Consider the following 12,086-nt stretch of genomic DNA (forward strand, 5'->3'; position numbering starts at 1 on the left):
CTCAACTATTAAATAAAGTTGCTGTCAACAATGTGAAGAGAAAACCCATAAGAAGGTAACAGTGCTTTAAGGTGGTGGAGGTAAAGCACGGGAGGGGTGTGTATGGATATTTGGCACACGGACGCAGCAGGTAGAGGAGGAAGGCATTTTTTTTTGGTCACACAGATATCTGAACGTTTCCTCCTCGTCTCTCTCTCGCTCTCGCTCTCTCTCTCTCTCTCTCTCTCTCTCTCTCTCTCCCTTCCCTCCCCCTCCCTCTTTCTGTCTGTCCCTCTCCTCCCCCTCTCTCTCCCTCTTTCTCTCTCGGTCTCTTTTCTCTCATGCACACACTCAAACACAGCAGGTGGCCTCCTATGAAGATGAATGTGAGGCTGGAAGAGGCGGGTTGCTGTAAGCACCTGTCATCACATTAGCCAGTGTTATTATACACTCTCTCCAGAGGGGCCCCTACAGATCAAAGAAAACTGGTCTTTCTCTCAGTGCTGACAACTCAAATCATTTCTGAGTAAGGCAGAGTTGTTAGAGGTGTTCGATACAAACAGCTGTGTGTGTGCGCGTGCCTGTACCTTTGTTTGTGATGACACACATGTTCTGTCCGACAGCTACACTCAGTTTTAACTGGTGTGTTGTGTGCTTGTGTTTGCATGTACGTGCGTGTTTGTCTCTATAGGTCCTGGTCCAGGCACCGTCCACCACAACCCTGCTGGAGCAGTTGGTCCCTGACACACCCTACAACGTTGATGTGGTGGCCATCTATGCCGATGGCGAGGGTCCCTCAATCAGCGACCAGGGCACAACACGTAAGACACACCCACAGCACAAACGGCTTGAGTCACATTTCGGCATATATGTAGGAGACTAACTGCAGAGTTATAACCTGTCCAATCCCCAGTTCCCCGCAGTGGGCCCAGGAACCTGAGGGTGTATGACCCCACCACCAGCACTTTGACGGTGGCCTGGGAGCATGCGGAGGGTCCTGTACAGCAGTACCGCATCTCCTACGCCCCCACCACCGGGGACCCCATTGAGGAGCATGTAAGTAGCCCCTCCTTCCTTCTAACCCCCCCCTCCCCTCCCAACACACACACGGTCATACTTTTTATTCTAGCACTGAAACAATGAGCCAATGTGCCAGTAGGACCTTGTAAAAAAAAATATATATATATATAATCGCTAAAATTCCAGTGCATTTTGCAGTCATTAATGTTGTACTTTCCTTATGTGTCCTGCAGACTACTGTTCCTGCCAACAGAAACACTGTGATCTTGCAGAACCTTACTCCAGACACTCCCTACAACATCAAAGTGATGGCTGTCTACCCTGATGGGCCTGGGGGAGACATTGCAGGAGATGGACGCACCGGTACACACACACATGCATGCACACACACACACAACCACCCACAACCACCACAAACAAGCACAGACAAACACATATTATATTATATTTCACACACTTACATACACTAATATTAGTAGGGCACACAGTAGTTGTAGGTTTTTACATTATAAAAGACTGATCAATATCGTGGATCATAACAATAGTAACTTTCTTTCTGGGCCTCGAATGTTCAGCCAGGACAGCCTATTGTGTATGCCAGAGAATTGCAAAATGGCTGGTTTCCAGTGGGGATCTAGCCTCAAATTTGACCTCCTCTCATTTCCTCAAACACATAATTTAGTTTAATTTCAATAAACAAAAGGAAATTGAAGCCGTTTCCTTGTTCACTTGATATCAAGCAGTGGTCCTTCACATGGCCATGCTTTAGCCAGTCCAAAACAATATATTACAGTACCTACCCCTCAGCTACTGTCAAATAGAATCATGTTTTTGGGTTAGCTGGGGGGGGTTCAGAATGCCTCATTTCTATTGTAACTGATGTAACCCAGACAAACCCTAACTAACCCAGACACAATAGACTGATTTGACTGTCTCGATGTGATGGTCAACAGTGGGTCTATTGGAGCCCAGAAACCTCCGTGTGACAGATGAATGGTACACCCGCTTCAGGGTGTCCTGGGATGCGGCCCCCTCCAGAGTCCTGGGATACAAGCTGGTCTACCAGCCTGAAGGTAACACACAGTGGGAGGTTAGACAATCCAGGTGTCTTAGTCTTAGGTGTCTTGATTTTCATTTTCCCTTTTTGACTCTATAAGTGCAATAATCAAAGTTAAAATGAGAACCACATTTTGAAACTTTCCAATCGTAAAGTTGTTATTTATTTATTTAGCTATTGTATACAACAGTACTGGCTCGGCCTCTTTGCCTGGTGTTGACTGTGCGTCATTGACACTCCAGGTACCGATCAGTCCATGGAGGTATTTGTCGGGGACGTGACTACACACCACCTGCACAACCTGCAGCCTGGAACCACTTACGACCTGAAGGTGTTTGCCCAGTATGACGCTGGCCTCAGTGGGGCTCTGCAAGGAAAAGGAACCACATGTATGCCCTACTGGTTTATATCACATTGTTCATTTGTTGAAGATGAATACGATTGTTGTCTGATTGTTCAGTTAGGATATATTAGCATGATGACCAGTTTACTGCTGCAACCGGTCCCTTAGAGAGTTCGAATTTGATCCCAAAGGGAGTTAAGATGAGAGCTAATGAGGCGTTGACAAGTTCTTCTTGTCCCATGCAGTGTACCTGAATGTGGCTAACCTGGAGACCTACAACATTGGATACGACAGCTTCTGCATCAGGTGGACCCCCCACAGAGCAGCCACCTCCTACAGGCTTAAAGTCAACCCTTTTGTTTGTGAGTACATTACCCACAATACCCACAGCATCCCACAGAAGCTTGGTCTTGACCAGTTCTTGCTGCTGCTAGGTCACAGCTCTCTCTGATGATGTCAAATGAGTGTCGAAAGTAATTCAGCATGCCATCACAAAAGCGTTATTGTCTGAAGCGCCTAAAAATAAATCTGTATATCATTCGATCGCTCCATGCCCACTTATCCATCTGTTCTGGATTAGCTAGCTCCCTGAGGGCTGAGAACTGTTAGAAATAGGAGAAAAAGAAAAGGAACACTGGGAATGGTAAGTCTTAGAAGAATGTTTAGTGTGTGCTAGTCCAGATTGTAGCAGTACATTTAGTTCCATTGTGCAAATTCCCTGTTTGTTTCAGATTTTTTTTGTTGAATAACATACTCTCAAGGCCCATGGCTACTGTATGTCTCATAGTAATTGAGACCAAAACAGCTCATATATCCAACTTTCTAGCATCACTAACCAAACGTTAGTCATTGAAGTATGAGCTGAATAGATCATCAGTTTGAGTTAATCTCTTCTACTATTGTTTATGCACCCTCTTCTTCTCTCTGTACCCTAGCATATAACAGTGGAGCGCAGGAGATCACCGTTACTGGATCTGAAAGCCAGTATTGCTTCAATGGCCTTACCCCTGATGCACTGTACAATGCCACCGTCTACACACAAACCCCCAACCTGGAGGGACCAGGGGTCAGTGTCAAGGAAAGGACATGTAAGACATCTCTCCTCATGATACTTCACTTTGGACTAGTGAATGGGTCTGCTAAATAAAGTTAAAAACTGATTATGGTTGTATGTCTGTACTCAGATTGATTAAATTTGAATTGGTGTATGTTAACTTGCGTGGTGCTTTAGTATGGTTTCTGACACACAGGTGTGATGCGCTAGAGAAACACCTACGCTACATGATCACTGAAAGTGCTGATATTGGAAAAATTGACTGGGTGTGTTGGTACGTTTTTTTCTTTTGCAGTGGTTAAACCCACCGTGCCCCCGATTATGCCCCCAACCATACCTCCACCCCCCCCCATCCCGGCTGCACTGGATGGTAAGCAGGAGGCTGAGGTCATTAGCATGCTTTTGGCAACAACAAGATCAGCATCATGCTTGAGGTGCTGTCCATTCAGACTAAATAAAGATGGACAAAATCTGTTCATGCTAGTGATGAGACTGTCAGTAAAATTGGGAAATGATGCATGTTATAAATGTGTCAATTGTACCTAAATACATGTACCATAAAACTGTACCCATTAATTCAATGTATATTCTGTAGAATAGCTCTATTGCTATGGTTGTGCCCCTAATGGTAGTTTAGTGGCCCATTAAGGAAGGTGCAAAGTCAGTGTGTCTGTCCTAAAAGTCTTACAATAGAAAGAGCACTGACATGGTGTTGCACTGTCGACGTATTGTTGCATCTCTCACAGTGTGCAAAGGTGCCAAGGCTGATCTGGTCTTCCTCATTGACGGCTCGTGGAGTATCGGCGATGAGAGCTTCAGTAAGGTGATCCAGTTTGTCTTCGACATGATTGGAGCCTTCGACATCATCAACTCTAACGGCATGCAGGTTTGTAGCTCTGGGGGGCATGTTTTGAGAAACTTGTGGATGTGCTTGTGCACTTATTACTGTTTGTAGTTTTTCCTAGATTAAAAAATATAGTAAAAATATAGTTTTCTTTCACCAGCATTTTAATGATATTTTCTGATTGATTGACTTTTTTTCTACATATATCTCTCTCACTGTATCTCTTTTATCTGGGTACAGGTGTCTTTTGTGCAGTTTAGCGATGATGCCAAGACAGAGTTCAAGCTGAACACGTACCATGATAAGGGCATGGTCCTGTCTGCTCTGCAGATGGTCCGCTACAAGGGAGGCAACACCAAGACAGGTACAGACCTCCGCCCAATTTTCATCTGTAAGATCAGCCATTTCTAGGTAGTATTATTAATAACCATCTGGGATTTGAATTGAGTCGAAAGGATTTGAATTACATCTCAGTTGTAAACTGGAAACAGCTCTGTTTAAAGATAGAAGGAAGATCACATCCGAAGTGATTAAATCCAGCTTCTTACAATCAGATTCAAATGTGTTACAGTTATCTCAACTGATCGATGCCTTCTCTTCATTCTTACTTGTTCAGGCGCTGCTCTGAAACACGTTGGTGAGAAAGTGTTTACCTCAGACAACGGCATGAGGAGAAGCGTTCCCAAGGTGTTGGTGGTGGTCACTGACGGACGCTCTCAGGACGAGGTCAAAAAGAGTGCCTCTTCACTGCAGCACGCTGGTAAGGATGTTTACAGTGACACTGGGTGTGTTTGTATGTCTCTAACTTGAAAAGATTGGAGATTTACTTCCAAATGATGTTTCCCTTATTGCCCTTCCCTGACTAAACCGTGAGTCCCAGTACCCTAACATTCGGCCGTATTCTCCCATCTTGCCCCAGGCTTCAGTGTATTTGTCGTGGGCGTGGCAGATGTGGACCAGAGCGAGCTGAGGAACATCGGCAGCAAACCCAGTGACAGACATGTCTTTGTGGTGGATGACTTTGACGCCTTCGCCAAGATCCAGGACAACCTCATCACCTTTATCTGCGAAACCGCCACCTCCAGTAGGGTTGAGATTGGAATGACATTGTGATTTAGATAAAGATTAGAATTCAGACAGAGATAGGAATAGGGAATGACAATCAGAGTGCAATCATATTATCAACACATCTAAATCTCTATCCTTTTACTGACTGAATGATTTTTCACCTCTCTTCAGCTTGTCCTTTGATTTACATAAATGGCTTTACCTCACCTGGTAAGTATATGCCTAAATATATATATATTTATAGCATATTTATTGTGCCTTCTCTAAGATCTGTTTTGAATGCTTATAATTTTTCTCTCAAAAGGCTTCAGAATGCTGGAGGCCTTCAACATCACAGACAGGACCTTTGCTGGTATGAACGGTGTGTCTATGGAACCAGGTTCCTTCAACAGCTACATTGCCTATAGGCTTCACAAAGACTCCTTCATCTCCCAACCCACCAAGTAAGTTGGCTTTGTTTGTGTGGGTGTTTGCCTGCCTGTCTGTAGCTGTGCAATTTAGTATGAGTAGGTCATGCTTGTGTGTGTGTGTGTGTGTGTGTATGTATGGAAACATGCTCTTTTGCGTGCATCCGCCCACACATCTGAAATGCATGTTCAGCGCCCTCCCTGTCTCCTGTGTACCTTAATACTGCTCAGCCGAGTTCAATTATTCAGAATGTTTTTCAAAGTCCTCTGCAGCCTTAAGTCACCCCCACTGCCCAGCACTCAAAACAGCAAGCCATTCCTGTTTGTTTTTGCAGCTTGCAGATTACGAGGTGTTAGTAAAGTAAAATGATTTGGTTCAAAGTATACAGCTCCCTCTCCCACATTATGCCATAGTGGGAACTAGCAAAGCAGTCAGAGGTCAGGAACTAAACCTCTTTGTGAAAGGCCATTAAAATGTCTTTAGGCAATTGCTGAAACTCACAGATTGACTCTCCACTTTCTTAGCTAGGCGCAAGCATGCTTTGCTAATTGTCCATAACGATTTGTATTTTGCGTTTTGCGTGTGTCTGCGAGGGTACGCTTAATGTGCACAAATGGAAACACTTGGAGGCAGCAGTGGAGAGGAACAGAAAACTCTTTCAATATGAGGGTAATTTATTCGAGGACTCTGTAGAACTGGTAACCATTTTCAGGGTTTTGTGGCCTACGTGACATTCGATATTCTAGGTCTTTGTTAGGGGTTTACGGTGCGGTTTATAGCTAGTCACAAGCATAGTCATTGTATCTTTGTAGCACTGGTTCCTCTATCCCTGCAATGACAAAAGATCTTGTGTTGTAGTCTGACAGACCGCTTTGTGGATCGTGATTGTCCTTATTATCCCAAACTCTACATTGACCTCATAGTTCCTCAAAGATTATCTATTGGACTCTCCAAAAACCTACACGATAGACTGTTGGGACATCAAAACGAAGTCTAGATCTAAGAGTATCTCTCCCTCTCTAAACCGAGGAGAAGTTGACCATCTTGATCTTGCCTTACACACCCTCCTTTGTGTCTTCAGAGTTCGGGTAAGTGATTGATGTGTTTGAACCCCTACTAGGGAAATCCACCCTGATGGTCTTCCTCCATCCTATACCATCATCGTTCTCTTCCGCTTGCTCCCTGACTCCCCCAACGAGCCCTTTGATATCTGGCAGATCGCTGACGGCAACAACAACCCGGAGGTTGGGCTCACCGTCAACCGTGAGTACCCATCTTGCTTTGTCCCTCAGATGGAGTGGGATGAAGTAGGTGTGGCTGCCTAACAGCTGTGTTCTCCCATCACCTCCTGTCCTTTTGTCAAACTCCTCACTTCCCCCTTCTGCTTTATTTGCCTACTATAGGTGTTTAGAAACGTAGACTACCATAAGATCTGCAAGCCACTCTATGGTGCTTTCTCCATGTTCAACTCTTAATGTTTTTGCTATGAAAGTCTGGATTTTCCATTCTAGTTATAAGCTAAAGAATATGGTAGTGTTGTACATAACACATGTTCACTCTATGGTTTTTTAAATATATTTTTCACTCACTTCTGAGGTATTTTCCATTCCCCTGTAGTGTCTTCTCAATTTATCTCTCTCCATCCTTGCTCTCTTCACCCATCTTTCTCTTCCCCCCTCTCTTCCCTTTCTCACCTTTGCCAATTGTGCCCTATTTCCTTTATTAATAAATGCAGTAAATGCTAATTATCCCCATAACAATCGAAAGACACTCTTGCATCTTTGTAGCTTCCAGCAAGACAATCACCTTCTACAACAAGGATACCCGAGGGGAGCAACAGAGAGCCACATTTAATGAAGACCAAGTGAAGAAAGTTTTCCATGGGAGCTTCCACAAGGTAAACATCACATCAAGTCAAATAAGAACAGTTTGAAGTACCACATGAAGACATGATCAAGGCTTGGCAAAGGGACTAGCAGATATTTGCGTTTTAAATTTGTTTAATACAAATTAGGCATAATGATTGAGTATTTTGATGGCTTGCTGTCATTATATGCAACTGTATATTATTTCTGTGTGGAGGATGTGTTTTTTGGTGGTAACCCTTTTGAATATCTTGTTATCATCACCATCTATGATCAGTGAGTTTTGCTTGTTGAGAGAGCAAAAATTTTCGCTCAGGTCTGTTAACAGCTGATGTTTTTCATGGATTATTTATACATCCCATTGACTTTTGGTGATGGTATTTGGACATCCAATTCTAGTTAAATTACGTCTGTTTCTGTCAGCTTTCACAAACTTGAACGCGTTCTATCTTACAGTACAGCCGGGTGCCCTCTAAGCCAAGGTTGTACTGGCTCTTCAGGGCTTTTCATGATTTGCCGTTTAGATTTGTTTTCTTCGACCAGAGGCAGTTATATTGATAAATGTTTTGAATAGACTAAAAAAATCACCAACTGAGTTTGGAGGGGAAAATGATGACCTTGGTAACTTAGCCCAGTGTGCAAATGGTTACAGTTAGCTATTGGAGGTTTGATGTGGTTGAGTTGCTCTCGTCCTGGCAGTGGTCAAATAGGAGCCCCAGATTGTCAGTGTTAGAATGGGACTTGATTGGAGTGGTGTTGATTTTGGTTTTCCTCATGCAATTAAATCTAATTTGTGGTAGAATATGTCATGGTTCTCTTTGACAAATGAAAACCTGGATTTTTGCTGTGTCTAGTATGTGGTCAATCTATTGATAAGTTTACTTGTAGAATCCACATTTCTTCTCAATAAGCAGGATATTACCTTCCTGGCCAGAGGGGTTTGCAAATTGTGATACATTCCTAGAAATTGTGGTACAATCCAAACATCTGTGGGGACGGTGTAGAAATCCACCCCCAGTCCAGTGGGAATTAGAAAATATCCTTGTACACATTGAGACATCTTTCTTGTTTTCTCCAAACATAATTGTCTCTCAATAGGCAGTCCCAGTTGATCCACTTCCCCTTAGATTTGCCAACTGAGATTTTAAATCACTTGATGGCCTCTACAGTGGATAGAGCTATTAGATAAGAAGTTGGTTCATTCATCATAGTCAAAGATTGTATTCCAAAACTGTTGAATTCCTCTGGTTTTGTTTGAAAAGCTATTGTTCTTCTAGAAAGATTGAGTTATGCTACAATATGTGCCAAGTATTACAGCTGCAATATACGTCATAGTAGATGAGTATAAGTATACTACTTTGTAGTCTCCCTGTGGAACAGCAGGGGTAGTATTTGAAGGGGAAATCAAATATCTTCAACCCAACTACAAACATAAACCATAACTGTAGGTAATATGGTTTCAACAATAAATGACAGTGTATTTCTGTACTGCTAGATACTTGATGCATCTCAAAGGGAAGGATGACTGTTTCCAATGTACCACGACACGTCTCATATGTGTTCAATTATTTTCGGAATAGTAAAAATCTGCCTCGCATTCAGCTCTAAGGTCAGCGTGTTCTTTTTACAGAGATACTATTTGAAATACCTCCCCTGGTGGAGTTGGATGTGAGATCTGAAGTCTTCCACCCCCCAAATACAAAGAGAAGTGTGTCCTTCTCCATCTTTTGAGAAAAATGCTAGCCATCAGTTCAAAGCCATAGCTAAAGCCTTTTCAATACAACTTTGAAGCAGCGAGACAACTGATTGAGGTCTGCTGGAGGCAATGGAACCCTGGACTTGCCAATTACATCATCAGGGCATTATGATTTGGTGCCAGCCTGTTTATATGTGTGTGGTTGTTTGTGTGTGTTTGCTGCCTTGGTGTCTGTCTTAGTGCCTGGTCTCTGGATATGCATTTGGAAAGTAGTTTGTGGTTCAGTACTCTCTACTTATGGACATGGTGCTGCAGTGGTCTACCAACTTGTCTTTTTGCTGGTTTGGACTGTGGCTACCCACTGGTGTGGTTAGTTGTCTCTGTGTGTGTATTTAATGGTTTGGTCCTGCTTGCTGCAAAATGACCTCTAAATGCTTGCAAAATAACCTTTTTGACCAATTGGGAGGCACCAATCACCAGTGAATTCCCAAATGACAGCTGGACTTAACGACTCAAAAACCATTTGTCACTCAGAAAACACTCAAAGGTTTACCTTAAGGTATTGGGTTACTTCATCTCAGTCCATATATCTGTATCTACTCCTTCAAAGACACATCAAGTGTACTAGTCTGTGACAGACAAATACAATTAGTCATATACTAACATATATCTACCTACATATATCTACCTAAGCATCTACCCGATGCTTGTATCTTTTTACTTTACTATCACAGTGAAAAGGCAATTCTACGATTGGATGTCTCCTTGAGAAAGTACCAAAACAACCACCCCCATAGTCTGACCTGTGCTCCCATTTGAACTACTGTGATTCCATTTGCCAAGTGTTGTAAAATATGTAGGGTGCACTTCATATACTTTAATAGCAAAGCGCATGTTAGAGAGTGCAGACGGATTTAAGCTTGCCTTTCTCCCCGGGCCAGTGGACATAGAATAATACAGGTTAGCCAGGTCGAGATGACTTGCTGTGACTGGGAGCATGTGGGAAACCTCTCAGGGATGGCTTTAGCAGACGCTAACCCTTTCTTACCCACCAGGGATATCCTCACACCAGGTGTGGGGGTCTTAAGAAAAGCACTGCAGTTAAGGGGTAGAGGGGTTGGGCTTTTCTTACTGGTAAGGAGAAAGACGTGTTTCACTACACAGAGAGGGGAGATTATGTTTCCTCCACTCATAAAGGTTGTATATACCATGGTGGCTTTTGTGTTTAGTGGTCATCATATAGAAATTAGTGTTTTTGTGCTGGTGTTGTCGTCCCATGTTGCAGGTACCTTAGCAGTACTGAGAGCTACACAAATGTAGCTTTATTCCTTAAAGAAAATTCCTGCACTTGCTCAAGTTTTCCTTTAAACGATTGAATGGGTAGTGAGTGCCAGTGCACATAGATTTGTTGGAAATGAACAGAGCAGAGGACAATAGTCACATGGAACTCAAGTGAGGAAATAATCCTGGTTCTCGATCAGTCTAGTCCTATTTGATGCTTTGCCACAAGCGTTGACTCTGTCTTTGTAGGCTGTTTATGACAGAGTATTCCTTCAGAAGCCCTCTGTTAAACCCTTCTACACTGACATGGCCAACCAGGTTTAATGACCCATGCAACCATTCCAGCAATACAGGAAGTCCCACAGAAATGAATTGGTGACGAACCAGAGTTAGGAAAACAGTACGCCCACTCTTTTGTCAGAAGCCAGGATCAGAATATTGCATTTTCATCCCAGATTGGACATGGGAGCCAGCAATCTGGATCATGCGGGGGAAATGGTATTTGTTTTTGGCAACATTATAATTGGAGCTTTATCTTACTGCATAAACTTTGTGCAATTGGATTTGGTTGTGTTTTAAGATATATGGCCAAGATTAGTCTGTATAATCTTGCATAAATCACAGATGAGGTGATCTATGCAATCTTGCATAGATCTGAGAAGTAGGTGAAATATATAGTCTCATTTACTTTCAATCAATATAACGCAAACCTCAGTCGCATTTGCCTTTACCGGTACCATTGTGTGTGTGTGTACGTGTGTGTGTGCGTGCCTGTGTGAGAACAGAGGTTATTTGGGCATTGAGAACTCAAAGCTAGAGGTCTAAGGGAGATGTCATTTAGGGTCATTTTGACTTGGCAAGTCATCGTGTAAGTCAAGACCTCCCTTGACTCTTGTGATTTTCATTGATTTCATCATGTGTGGAACTGTACTTACAGCTCGGTGAGAAATGTTTCTATTATGCACTATAGTGCAAAATATGTTTTATGTTCATGCATTTTTATATTTGAAACACGTGTACATTTAAATATTTAACAACATAACTACAATGGATGTTGGAAAGTGACCTTAAAATAATGAAAGTACATTGGTGGAACTCCAGTTACATTAGTTTTTCAGAATATATTTTTTTAGTCGGTGAACATATTGGTCAGTGAGGTAATACAGTGAATGTTATTTTAAGTTGGACTTGCAAAATCTAAGTTATTTTGGTAAGACCTCAAGTGCAGTAAGAAATCTATGTCCAGGCCAGAATCCCTGGGGCATTAGACCTCCCCCTGTGGTCAACCAGATATTTTTCGTAGCCAAGGAAGTCATCTGTGATTTTGTGATAGGTTGCCAAGAGCTATGTCCTAGTCCGTGGTCGGCTCTATAGAGAGTCATGTAGCTAGTCAGCTCTAAAGCTTGTCAGACTGCTTGTCAGAAATGTTTGACTGTGCAGAAAAGTATGGAAAGTCATAGCACTTTTGATG

The 12,086-nt window shown here is 42.8% G+C and overlaps 1 protein-coding gene across 6 annotated transcripts in view; it reads left to right on the plus strand.

The window, feature by feature from the left end:
• The window catches only part of col12a1a (collagen, type XII, alpha 1a), a 55,432-nt gene that overhangs the window by 32,514 nt on the left and 10,832 nt on the right, over positions 1-12,086 (plus strand). For all 6 annotated transcript variants that reach the window (XM_047045461.1, XM_047045452.1, XM_047045445.1 and 3 more), the window contains 16 exons: positions 671-800; positions 893-1,035; positions 1,233-1,362; positions 1,953-2,072; positions 2,299-2,445; positions 2,645-2,761; positions 3,335-3,487; positions 3,749-3,823; positions 4,200-4,339; positions 4,538-4,661; positions 4,914-5,057; positions 5,217-5,381; positions 5,537-5,575; positions 5,670-5,808; positions 6,894-7,036; positions 7,561-7,670. In XM_047045461.1, the coding sequence (XP_046901417.1) occupies positions 671-800; positions 893-1,035; positions 1,233-1,362; positions 1,953-2,072; positions 2,299-2,445; positions 2,645-2,761; positions 3,335-3,487; positions 3,749-3,823; positions 4,200-4,339; positions 4,538-4,661; positions 4,914-5,057; positions 5,217-5,381; positions 5,537-5,575; positions 5,670-5,808; positions 6,894-7,036; positions 7,561-7,670 (2,019 nt within the window). The remainder of the gene's footprint in view (positions 1-670; positions 801-892; positions 1,036-1,232; positions 1,363-1,952; positions 2,073-2,298; positions 2,446-2,644; positions 2,762-3,334; positions 3,488-3,748; positions 3,824-4,199; positions 4,340-4,537; positions 4,662-4,913; positions 5,058-5,216; positions 5,382-5,536; positions 5,576-5,669; positions 5,809-6,893; positions 7,037-7,560; positions 7,671-12,086) is intronic.

Source organism: Hypomesus transpacificus, chromosome 3, assembly GCF_021917145.1.
Source record: "Hypomesus transpacificus isolate Combined female chromosome 3, fHypTra1, whole genome shotgun sequence".
Classification (NCBI taxonomy): Eukaryota; Metazoa; Chordata; class Actinopteri; order Osmeriformes; family Osmeridae; genus Hypomesus; species Hypomesus transpacificus.